Here is a 12,108-nt window from a genome sequence, read left to right on the forward strand (position 1 = left end):
TGTATGAGCTCCAGTTCCAATAAAGACATAAAAGAACCACTAGAAGAACCCGAACGCTTTCTCAGAAAAAGGTTAAAAGCCAAAAACCAAGAGAAGGTTTCGGGTGATCCACCTCCAATGGCGGACCAACGTACCCTTATGGATTATCTACGACCCACCGTAGGTAATCTAGGCGCCGCTATCAATGCTCCGAATGTCGAAGCCAATAACTTTGAACTTCGGCCGCATTTGATACAAATGCTCCAAAACTCCGCAACCTTCCACGGGCTTGCGGACGAGGATCCCCATCTACATATAACTAATTTCTTGGAAATATGTGATACCTTTCGGATCAATGGAGCATCAAACGACGCCATCCGCCTCCGTATGTTTCCCTTCTCACTAAAAGACCGAGCGAAAGCTTGGCTCAACGCCCTCCCAGCTGGATCGGTAAACACCTGGGATGAACTAGCCCAAAAATTTCTATATAAGTATTTCCCTCCTGCTAAAACTGCTAAGTTAATGGCTGAAATTAATACATATTCACAAGAGGACGGGGAATCCTTATATGAAACTTGGGAAAGGTTCAAGGAGCTATTACGCAAGTGTCCCCATCACGGCCTCGCAATATGGCAACAAGTATCCACTTTCTATAATGGATTGTTGCCACACACTAGGCAGACACTTGATTCTAGCTCCGGGGGACTTTTAGGTAATCGACGCCCACACGAAATATATAATCAAATTGAGGAAATTGCTCAAACCAATTTTCAATGGCACATCCCCCGGGGAAATAAGTCTATCGCCCCGGGCGCCCATAAGGTCGATGGAAGCACTTCTTTACAAGCCCAAATCGAGGCCCTTTCTTCAAAGATAAAAAAATTGGAAATGACAAAAACAGTCTCGGTTATGGCTTGTGAAGGGTGTGGTGGGTCACATGAAAATTGGAGTTGCATGAAAGAAACAGACGATCAACAAGAAATGATAAACTACATTGATAATAGACCTAGGCCGTCGGGTCCCCCAACGGGAACTTACAACCAAGGATGGCGAAACCACCCAAACCTTGGTTGGAGGGAACCCGACAATAGTAGTAACCAACAAACCCAACGAACAAACTTTCAGCAACCAAGAAATGAGTCACAAAATTTCACTCAACAAAGTGGACGAGAAAGGCTCGAAGATACGATATCTCGCCTCGTCTCCGACACTGATAAGAAAAACTCGGAAAGATTTCTACAATTAGAATCAAATTTTAGAAATCAACAAGCTAGTATTCAAAACATAGAAAAACAATTAAATCAAATAGCTCAAAATTTTTCCGAGAGACCGCAAGGCGCATTACCTAGCAATACCGAAACAAACCCAAAAGCACAAGTTCACCTCATCACACTACGGAACCGCACCGTAGGGCCTGCAGAAGTGCTGCCACCAACGGAGGAAACAGTACCCACACCTCTGCAGGAAAAGGACTCCCCTCCGTCACCAGAGCCTACCAAGGCTCCTCGAGTTCCATACCCCGGTAGGTTAATTCGTCAAAAGACCAATGAGCAATTCGCCAAGTTCGAAAGTCTGTTAAAACAATTGCATGTCAATATTCCTTTTATCGAAGTCCTAACTCAAATGCCCAAGTACTCTAAATTCATGAGGGACTTCCTTACACATAAAAAGAAAATTGAAAACTTGCAATTAGTCAATTTAGGCGAAGAATGCTCTGCCCTCGTACTCAATAAACTTCCCCAAAAGAAAATCGATCCCGGAAGCTTCACGATTCCTTGCTCAATAGGGGAATCACCCGTTCGTAATGCCTTAGCCGACCTTGGGGCTAGCATTAACCTCATGCCCTCATCAATGTTCAAAAGACTCGGCTTAGGAACCACAAGCCCTACAAAAATGAGCATACAATTAGCCGATCGATCCGTCAAATTCCCACAAGGTGTTATCGAGAATGTCTTGGTAAAGGTAAGCAGATTCGTTTATCCAGCTGACTTTGTCATACTCGATATGGAGGAAGACACCGAGGTCCCCCTTATACTAGGGAGACCCTTCCTTGCCACCGCCCAAGCAGTGGTGGATATGAATGATGGGACACTCACCTTGAGGTACGGGGATGATGAAGTGAAGTTCGGGGTTGGGAAGAGAATAGAGGACGACGACCCGGTCAATTACATGAAGGTTATTGATTCAAGCTTGGATGCTGCTCTCCGACGGTGTAACATGGGACGTCAGACATCCCACTCAGAAAACATATAACCTCGCATTGGGTCTAGCCAAGGACCCTTATAAACGTGGCGCACCACGGAGGCATTCCGCGGAACTATCCTTAGAATAAAACACACTCATGGTGGTAATGGATGAAAAAGGGGAACGAGAAAAATGGACCCATGCACAAAGAACAGAGCAACCCGACACAAATCTCCATCACAGAAGGCTCAACACGGGCCGTGCCCAACCAATACGACCCCGTGCTGAGCCACCTGCAGAAAAACACCCAGTTCAGGTAACTGGACACGGGCCGTGTTCAGCGGGCACGCCCCCGTGTCCAGGCTTCTGTTTTAATTCTTTAATTTTTGTTACTGGCACCTGACCACGGGGCCGTGTCCAGGATGCCAGTAACATAAATCTTTGCTTTTTAACCTACTTTTACACATAATAATTAACCAAAAACCTTATTTTTGGACACATTGAGGACAATGTGTAATTTAAGTGTGGGGGGGATGCTAAAACCTTGAATTTTGCAAATCCTAAATACAAGCCTTACACAAAACTCTATTGGAACCGCTAAACACCCCAAATTTTTTCAAAAACTTTTTCATTTTTTTTATCATTTACTTGTCTTAGTTTAAGTTGGGAATAACAAGTTCTAAAAAGGTTATATTTTTACAAATTTACAACCGATAGCGTCGTGATAACAAAGAACCAACATAAGAAAATTACGAAATGGCATAACAAGTCTAGTTAAAAATTCGATTATATATACTTGATCACATGTAACACCTCGAAAATTCACGTCCTGTAATGTGTTGACACGTGTCATAAAGTTTGAACGTGTGAAAGAAATATTATAGAAGGACTAAAGTTGACAAACATGGAAAGTATGTGAATATACGTATTCTAAGTGTCAACTGTGAATAAATATAATGTACATTAACCCTACATGATGCTCATACCTTCAAACGAATAAATCATGGATCATATGAAGCTAAAAGTGAGATATTTCAAACTACAGGGACTAAATGTGTCAACATGTTTAAATTATACCTCTGAGTGACCTTTTAACAAACTCGAAGTTTTGTAACCGATAATTATGCTCACTAGAATACACGATTTAAATTTCGTAAAGTTTCGTTATCGTATGAGAAAGTTATGATCAAATTCGTGTGCGAAGAGTTAAAACGTAAACGCTGAAAGTTAGGACTTTTCGGGTAACAATGAAGTTACCCGGGGACTTAACAAAGTGGGCATATGTCTTGAGGCCCTTATAGATCAATTTCGAGGGCTCAAAATGCAATAAACAAGTGCCTAATCGAAGTTTGAAGAGCCAGGGACTAAACTGCAATTTAACCAAAGTTTGTTGGATGATCTGAGGTGCTCGCGTAGCGCGAGCTTATAGGCTCAGGCAGTCGCGCTACGCGACTGCCATATCTGGACAGAACTTTGATTTGCATGATCCTTTGACTGCCACAGCCAAGTTACTCCACCTTTGATCGATCTTTCCACCTCACTTGGCCCCTAAAACACCCCCTACACACTAGTACAAGTGTTGATCAGTTGTGGGCACTAGTAGAACCATGTGTCAACAAATTGTGGTGAAAATTTCACTATATAAAGCCCATGATATGCAACATTGGTCTTCACACCTTCATTCAAGCAATCTGGTCATTTCTGGAGCTCAAGTCTGCTCTCAAGTGATCACATTTCATGCATAGGACTCTTGTAAGTTGACTTAACCTTTCTTAATTAAGTTTTAGCTTAGTTATTAGCTAAAAGTCAAACCGTCGTAATTACGGTTTGACTTCGAGATTAGTTAATAATGGCTTAGTAATATCTCGAATTAAAAGTAGATATAAGATGGTATTTATGTGGGTAATAAAACCTCAAAAGGGTTTCCCCTGATCATCACTCTAACCAGGTCAAAAGTCGGGTCAAACCTTTACTTAAAAAGTCAACAGGAAGTCTAAAATGCCATTTATGCATAATTAACATTGTAGATCATATACAACCTGTTGGATCATTGTTATAACTTAGTAATAAGTGTAAGAACATGTCTAAACTAGGGTTGTAAACGAGCCGAGTCGAGTCGAGCTAGACCCGGCTCGAGCTCGGCTCGAACTCGATTCGAGCTGGCTGGGCTCGAGCTCGAATTTCAAATCGAGCTGAGATTTGAGGCTCGAGCTCAACTCGATTAGAATTCGAGCTAGCTCGGCTCGGCTCGATCTAGCTCGAACTAACAAAAACCCGCAAAATTTACTACTTAAAAAGCACTTAAAAATGAATTTCTTCATCGACTAAGGGCCATAATTGCCATTTAATTTAACCATATGGCTAAATATGCAAATATAAATAGTTAATTTACTTTGTACATTGTCTTTACCTTCTTTTATAGAGGGAATACTCCCTTAGTTTTTGTTTTCTAAGCGATGTGGGACAAAAAAATGAAGGATGCAAACCTTATCGAGCCAGCTCACGAGCTCACGAGCCGAGCCAGACCAAGCTCGAGCTCGGCTCGATTACAAACCGAGCCGAGCCGAGCTGACTCGTTAACAACCGAGCTAATTTCGAGCCGAGCTTTCTTCGAGCTTTTTTCGAGCGAGTTTCGAGCGAGCTGCGAGCCACGAGTTTTTTAAACACCCCTAGTCTAAACATGTTCAACCCGACAAATTCCTGTTTAGACCCGGTTCGGAACCGAAAGTCACATAGTTTGACTTTCACTTTGACTTTCAGTTCTGACCCGTTTAGGCATATTTTAGAAATACCTCAGAGCTTTAATTGGACTAGGTTACATGTTAGAACAACCCTCTGTGATTATACACCTTGGTTCATTAGTTATCCAATTAATATGCATGTTTCCGTTAATTGCTCATATGTTGACCGTTATGCCCTTGTTACCTTAAAACGTGGTTTATGAAAATGTAAAAGTGTAGAAACCTTAGTTACTGATATATAGACTTGTATGCAAAGTTTGACATCAGTTTGAATTGTAGATTAAGAGTTATGCTCATTATCGCAAAATTAATGCTTTATGATAATAAAATGGCGTAATTAGCGTATAGCCTAGTTAAACATACTTTTTGGTATCAAATCTTTTACCCACTGATGTAATATATTATTTTGGGAATTTTAAAGATTTTTAATCAATTTTAGGCTGAGCATAACTCATAGTCGCAGGCTTAATCCGGTAATTGTCGGTTTTGCCCTTACGGGCCATAAAATGAGTTTTACTTATCTAAACGACTCCAAACCTTTTGCTACTGATCACATATGATAAATAAATTATTTTAAGCCTTCTGGAAAAATAAAAATATCAGATTTTAGTATCGAACCCGGAAATGGCCTTAATCGCCTTAATTAGCGTTTTTAACGCATAGTATGTTTTAAAATCATATTGGACATACCCGGGTTGATACCTACTGATATAAGAGACAAATTATAATATTTTAACAGTAAGCAAAGGTTGATAAACTCAGACTTCAGTTTTGAGCTTTTCGGCTTATGTGAAATTACCAAAATACCCCTACGGGGCCTAGTTTGGTTAAAAATGATAAGTTTCACATACATGCTTTAGTCTACTGATATAACATATTAAATTGAGTATGTTTACTGTTTACATCAGACCTGTAACTCAATTAAACATCTAAACTCTTTTACAACCTTTAAAATGACCAAACTACCCCTACGGGGCATAGTTTGTGTTTAAATTCGTCTCGGGCATAATGAAAGACATCCTACTGATGTTACAACATATTTGAAGCATATTAACCTAGGAAACATGTATATGGCTCTTACGGATACCCGTTACGCTTATTTCACGTTCGGTTCGGTTTATGTAACAAGTTTACATAAATTGGCCGAAACGGGTCAAACCTTAACGGTTTTATCTCAAAATCCAGAATGTGAATAATAAACCCATATTAAGCAAGTCTTCAAACTTGTCGGGTCTAAATCACATTCTATCCGGTCTTCGCTTAATCGTGCGTACGAACCGTATCTTGAAACTAGTCGGTCTAAGCTTAAGCTTAATAAAAGACCCGTTAGAATTCTAATAGATTATTATAAACCTTCGTTCCAGATTAGGAGAACCAGTAAAAGCTACGTGCATTTTGCTTATTGTGATTAATACTTGCATCAGGTAAATACTTTTAACTTATTTTCCCTATACGGGCTTGGGTTACGGTATATAGCATACCGCTTGATCGGGCATCAAATCTCCACCGTTAAAGTGGGTAGTTGAATAATTTGATCGGCTCGTTTAAACAGTCTTGTTTACTTTACAGCCTTTGGGGGGTTAATGACCATGTCCCGGATATCCTTGGCATCATCTTACGAGATGGCCACGACCTGAGCACGGGGTGTAGGCGTACACCGTCCGTGTATAACTCTATGATGTGGTGTGTCTATTGATCTTTAACCCGGACAAGATTCGGGCTACTGGACGCATAAGTAACATGTAATTCGTTCACAAGATTATAATATTAAATAATTCTCCCAAGTTAAACAAAAATGTTTATGCCACGTGCATCCAAACCAATTTTCAATCATTTTACAAAATGAGTCAGTTGATTGTATTTACCAGTGTAAACTGACGTATTTTCCCAAAAAGATTAAATGCAGGTACTAAGCGAAATGGGCTGGGATTTCTCCTAAGCATCATTAGAAGTCTCGCAAACTCAAGATGCCTGAAGTCTGTTGAACCATAAATATAATTTTGTTTCGATCCTACTGTGGATAAACATCCGGATATTGTGACTTTGATTACAATAAATAAATTCGGTTGTATCATATTTTAATTTGCTTCCGCTGTGCATTATTATGTTGTGTTGTTTGACTATTACGTTGCCAACCACGTCACGATACTCCCCCACCGGGCCCACCGGTGACACGTGGAAATCGGGGTGTGACAGGTTGGTATCAGAGCCAACACTGAGTGAATTAAACACTAGCCTTTTTGTGTTTAATCTCAGTTACACAATTGCACAATTCTAAACTTCGAGTCTAGACCTACAACATAGGACAAATCCCAATTTATTTGTATTATCCTTTATTTTGCCTATGTTTTGTTTTGTTATCTCATGCCATATTGACAGGAATTAACAAAATGCCGCCAAGATTCTTCAGGAGAAGAGGAAGAGGCAAGGGGCCAATCACCGCCCCCAACAATAATGAAGCTGGACCCTCGAATGCGCGAGCTCCATCTACCACAGAGAGTGACGATCCCCAGCAGAACCGGAGGAACCTCTTTGAGCCGGCCAGACGGTCAGTCTCACACAGTTCAACACCTCCTAACCCTTATGGGCCACAACCAGATTATGAGCCCATAACCCTCAACCTTCATACATACCATTACAGCGATCCTTATCGCACAACTCCTTCGGTGACCCTACACCAGTTTTTAGGGGCCGGTTTAACCCGGCAAACTTCCTGCAAGAACCAGGGAATTTTAACCCATTAGGTCCAGAAGATCATTTCTCTGGAGATCATGCGGACGACATGGACGAGGATACGGACCCTGTCGAGCCTGCCAGTGGCACACCAAACCACCCGATAGAGATCTCGGATGGATCTTCCTTCCACGGATCACCCTATGTCGGTCCAGATAGCTTTCAAGCTATGTTTACCAGGCACGAATGGTACTCTACGCCGCCTCGCCATGCATCACCTCAGCAGCAACAACAACAACAAGACCCCTCTGAGGATCCAAGGTTTGTGGCAGTCACGCCACCACCTCCTCCACCACCAGTTCAACCGGCACCCCCGCAGCCACCAAGGCGTAGGAGAACCGGAGCGCGCATATCTGTGCGAACAGGAGACTTTCATTTTAGTTCTCCGCTTCAATCAAGTGGCAGCCACTACCCGCCACATCAAGAAGATCCACAAATGGGTGGGCCTTCACGCCCAGTTGCACCACAACCACCGCCTATGGGTTTTGATAACCCAATTCCGGCATACACGAGTTCCATGGCGTATAACCCGTTCGAACCGCCAGTGCACAACAACTACAACTATGCCGAAGCAGACCCGTACATGGTAACGGCTAACTATAACACTCAAGGACCCTATGGAGATCCATGGGGAGTAGGATACCCAACTCATGGGTACCAGATACCTGCAAGACCTATTATACGGACACAATCGCAACCACCAAGGTTCTCTCCGCCTGAGCGTGAAGAAATTCTGCAAAGGTTGGACTATGTAGAGCGAGAATTTCACAGGGAGCGAAGGGAGCGGCAAACGTTCTTCCAAGGATTGACAAGCTTAATCAAAGGAAAGAGCAAGAAGGACCACTGAATCCTCCCAAGTATTGTTGAGCCCCTGCGTGGGCCAGTCTTGTAGTATAAACCCCTGCGAGGGTATTTTATTTGTGTAAGTCCCTGCGTGGACTATTATATTGTTAAAGCCCCTGCGTGGGTACGTTTTGTTATTAAACCCCTACGTGGGTACGTGTGTTAATTAAACCCCTGCGTGGGTATGATGTTTAAGGTCCCTGCGTGGACTAGTTTGTTTACTTAAAGCCCCTGCGTGGGCAAGTACTTGTTTAAAACCCCTACGTGGGTAATGGTTGTTTGAAAAGACCCGTTCAAGGCAACATGTAACCTATGTATAATTAATGGAATGTTTGTTTTATGAATTTCATGTTGCCATTTTGTGCATAAATAATTTATAAATGAAATAAATTAAGATCATTCCTTTTAAATTAATCTGCCTATGTAATTATTTAATTAAGAGTCTTAGAGTGTGAAACCTAGCCTCGTGTCAAATACAAGCCTGGGCCAAGATGGTAAGACCTGTTTAAAAGATTCAAATCCCTGTTAACATCTTAAAACATGTTAACACTCCTGGCAGAAGTGATTCGTTAAAATCATATGTCATTCTTATATATATAAGGATTCTTTAGAGGATTCCAAACCCAATTATATGATCTCTGAATCATGGGTTGAGATCATCAATTAAGATGGTCATAATTTATCATACGTGGTAATATGATGCCTACGAGCCCAGCTCACTTCCATATGAGCCATAAGGCAGAGGTAGCTATGACTCCCTGTCTGATGAGGGTAAAGAACTTGGTTCAAACCTTAAAAGTCTTGATTCTCTGAAATCATGGCTTAAAATTCAAATTGTCCATGTGACTAAGCCTTATGTGCTAATATATATTGTTATTGTTTACAATTAGGATAAATTTTAATTGAAATCCTAAATTAATACGATTAATAAGTTAACCAAATATGGTCTCTGATTACCATGGTTAACGAGTTACCCTAAGGGATAATTCCTTAAAAACTCCCAAATAAAATATTGTCCTTGTTTTCTGCAACAGTTCAATCCAAATGGCTGACTCAAATGAAATAAATAGCCATCCAGTGGAGCAAAATGAGAACGGCCAGATTACGTTAACGGGTGCTGAATTAAAAGCGATCATAGACGGCGCTGTTACACAGGCTTTGGAAAGGCAATATGAGGAATACAGTGGTACTCGAAGTAGGACCCACTCTGCACCACATTCAAAGCCCAAGACACATTCTGAGGCTCATAGCAAGCCTCCTCCCAAAAAGAATGGACCCAAGAAAGATGGTGATGACCGTCAGTCCACCAACCATCAAAGTATCCCATCTCAACAATTAGTACTGCATCAAGAACCCCGTAACAAGAGTTGCACCTATAAGTACTTCGTGTCTTGCAAGCCCAGGGATTTTATTGGGGAAAGGGGGGCCGTCGACTGTATGACTTGGCTGGACGAGATGGACACGGTGGTAGATATCAGCGGGTGCGCTGAAAGGGATGTAGTTAAGTTTGTGTCACAATCCTTCAAGGGTGAAGCGTTAGCATGGTGGAGATCTCTGATTGAGGCCACCGGAAAAATCCCATTGTATAATATGTCGTGGGATCAATTTGTCGCCCTAATCAAGGATAACTACTGCCCTCAACATGAGGTGGAGAAGATAGAATCTGACTTTCTATCGTTGGTGATGACGAACCTAGACTGTCAAGCTTACCTGACAAGCTTCAATACGCTGTCCCGGTTGGTTCCTTACCTGGTAACCCCAGAACCAAAAAGAATCGCTCGCTTTATCGGAGGTTTAGCCCCGGAAATCAAGGCAAGCGTAAAAGCTTCTCGGCCAGCTACCTTCAGGTCTGTAGCTGACATTTCCTTATCCCTCACTCTGGATGCGGTCAGGCAGAGATCGCTGAGGAATAAGAAGGCCGAGAAAAGGAAGCGTGAAGACGATGGTTCGCGGAAGTCGAACAAGAAGCACCGTGGGAGCGGTGACAACAAGAAAGGGTCAGAGTCGAGGAAGGATGGGCATAATTCTGGTGAAAAGCCCATGTGTAAAATTTGCAAGAAGCAGCACTATGGAAAGTGCAGACTGGAGTCAAACTCTCAGACTCAGTCAAAACCCTTTGCTTGTGGAATTTGCAAGTCCACGGATCACAAAACCCTGGATTGCAAAAAGATAAAAGACGCAACGTGCTACCGTTGCAATGAAAAGGGGCACATCAAGACCAACTGCCCAAAGTACAACAAGAAGCCTGAGGAGGTTAAGAAGACTAATGCTAGAGTCTTCAAAATGGACGCGAAAGAGGCTGTGCAAGACGATAATGTCATAACAGGTACCTTCCTTGTAAATGATGTCTTTGCAAGAGTACTTTTTGATTCAGGCGCAGATAAGTCTTTCGTAGATCATAAATTTTGTGAATTGCTGAAATTACATGTCAAAGCCTTAAAAGTGAATTATGAGGTAGAGTTAGCAGATGGAACCATAGAACCTGTCTCAACTATGTTAGATGGATGTGTTATATCCATTAAGAACCATTCTTTTCCTCTGTCTCTACTTCCGTTTAAGTTGGCTGGTTTAGACATAGTGTTGGGTATGGACTGGTTATCTCGCAACCAGGCCCAGATTGTCTGCAACAAAAAGCAGGTAGTGATAAAAACTCCATCGGGCGAACCACTTACTATTCGGGGAGATACCCAGCATGGACTGCCTGAGCAGGTGACTATGCTCAAGGCTTCCAAATGTCTAAAGAAGGGTTGTATCATCTACATGGCACAAGTGATTATTGATGAGCCTAAACCAAAGATAGAGGACATCCCTGTTATCTCTGAATTCCCAGAAGTTTTTCCGGAGGAACTACCCGGTTTGCCACCAGATAGGCAAGTGGAATTCAGGATTGATATCATCCCTGGAGCAGCCCCAATTGCCAGGGCACCCTATAGGTTGGCTCCAACGGAGATGAAAGAATTGAGGACACAGCTAGACGAATTGTTAGCCAAAGGTTTCATCAAACCTAGTTCGTCCCCTTGGGGAGCGCCAGTTCTGTTCGTAAAGAAGAAGGATGGGTCGATGCGTCTGTGCATCGACTATCGTGAGCTTAATAAAGTCACGATCAAGAACAGATATCCCTTGCCTAGGATCGACGACTTGTTCGATCAGTTACAAGGAGCTAGTTACTTCTCAAAGATTGATTTGAGGTCAGGCTACCATCAGCTGAAGGTTAGAGATGAAGACGTGCATAAAACAGCATTTAGAACTCGTTATGGTCATTACGAGTTCCTAGTGATGCCTTTTGGACTCACTAATGCACCAGCTGCATTCATGGACCTCATGAATCGCGTTTGCAAGCCATATTTGGATAAATTCGTTATCGTCTTCATCGACGACATTATCATTTACTCTAAGAACCAAGCCGATCATGAGAAACATCTCCGATGTATTCTCAAACTTTTGCATCACGAGAAACTCTATGCCAAATTCTCCAAGTGTGAATTTTGGCTTCGGGAGGTCCAATTCCTTGGACATGCGGTCAGCGAGCGTGGTATCCAGGTGGATCCCGCTAAAGTTGAAGCGGTTATGAATTGGCAAGAGCCGAAGACGCCTACGGAGATCCGTAGCTTCCTGGGATTGGCAGGAT

General features: G+C 42.2%; 2 protein-coding genes and 1 non-coding gene across 3 annotated transcripts; 2 read left to right on the forward strand and 1 right to left on the reverse strand.

Moving 5' to 3' along the window:
• Nucleotides 1-495: 495 nt before the first annotated feature.
• LOC118481514 lies at nt 496-602 on the reverse strand. Its single transcript, XR_004865723.1, has one exon. It is a non-coding gene; the product is annotated as a small nucleolar RNA R71 (small nucleolar RNA).
• Nucleotides 603-7,686: 7,084 nt separating this feature from the next.
• LOC110869657 (leucine-rich repeat extensin-like protein 3) lies at nt 7,687-8,484 on the forward strand. Its single transcript, XM_022118894.1, has one exon. It carries the CDS (start codon nt 7,687-7,689, stop codon nt 8,482-8,484), a length of 798 nt encoding a protein of 265 aa, XP_021974586.1.
• A 1,040-nt stretch (nt 8,485-9,524) lies between these two features.
• LOC110869656 lies at nt 9,525-11,038 on the forward strand. Its single transcript, XM_022118893.1, has 3 exons — nt 9,525-9,777; nt 10,243-10,806; nt 11,004-11,038. The coding sequence occupies exons 1-3, from the start codon at nt 9,525-9,527 to the stop codon at nt 11,036-11,038; spliced, it is 852 nt and encodes a 283-aa protein (XP_021974585.1).
• The last annotated feature ends 1,070 nt before the right edge of the window (nt 11,039-12,108 follow it).

Source organism: Helianthus annuus, chromosome 8 (assembly GCF_002127325.2).
Source record: "Helianthus annuus cultivar XRQ/B chromosome 8, HanXRQr2.0-SUNRISE, whole genome shotgun sequence".
Classification (NCBI taxonomy): domain Eukaryota; kingdom Viridiplantae; phylum Streptophyta; class Magnoliopsida; order Asterales; family Asteraceae; genus Helianthus; species Helianthus annuus.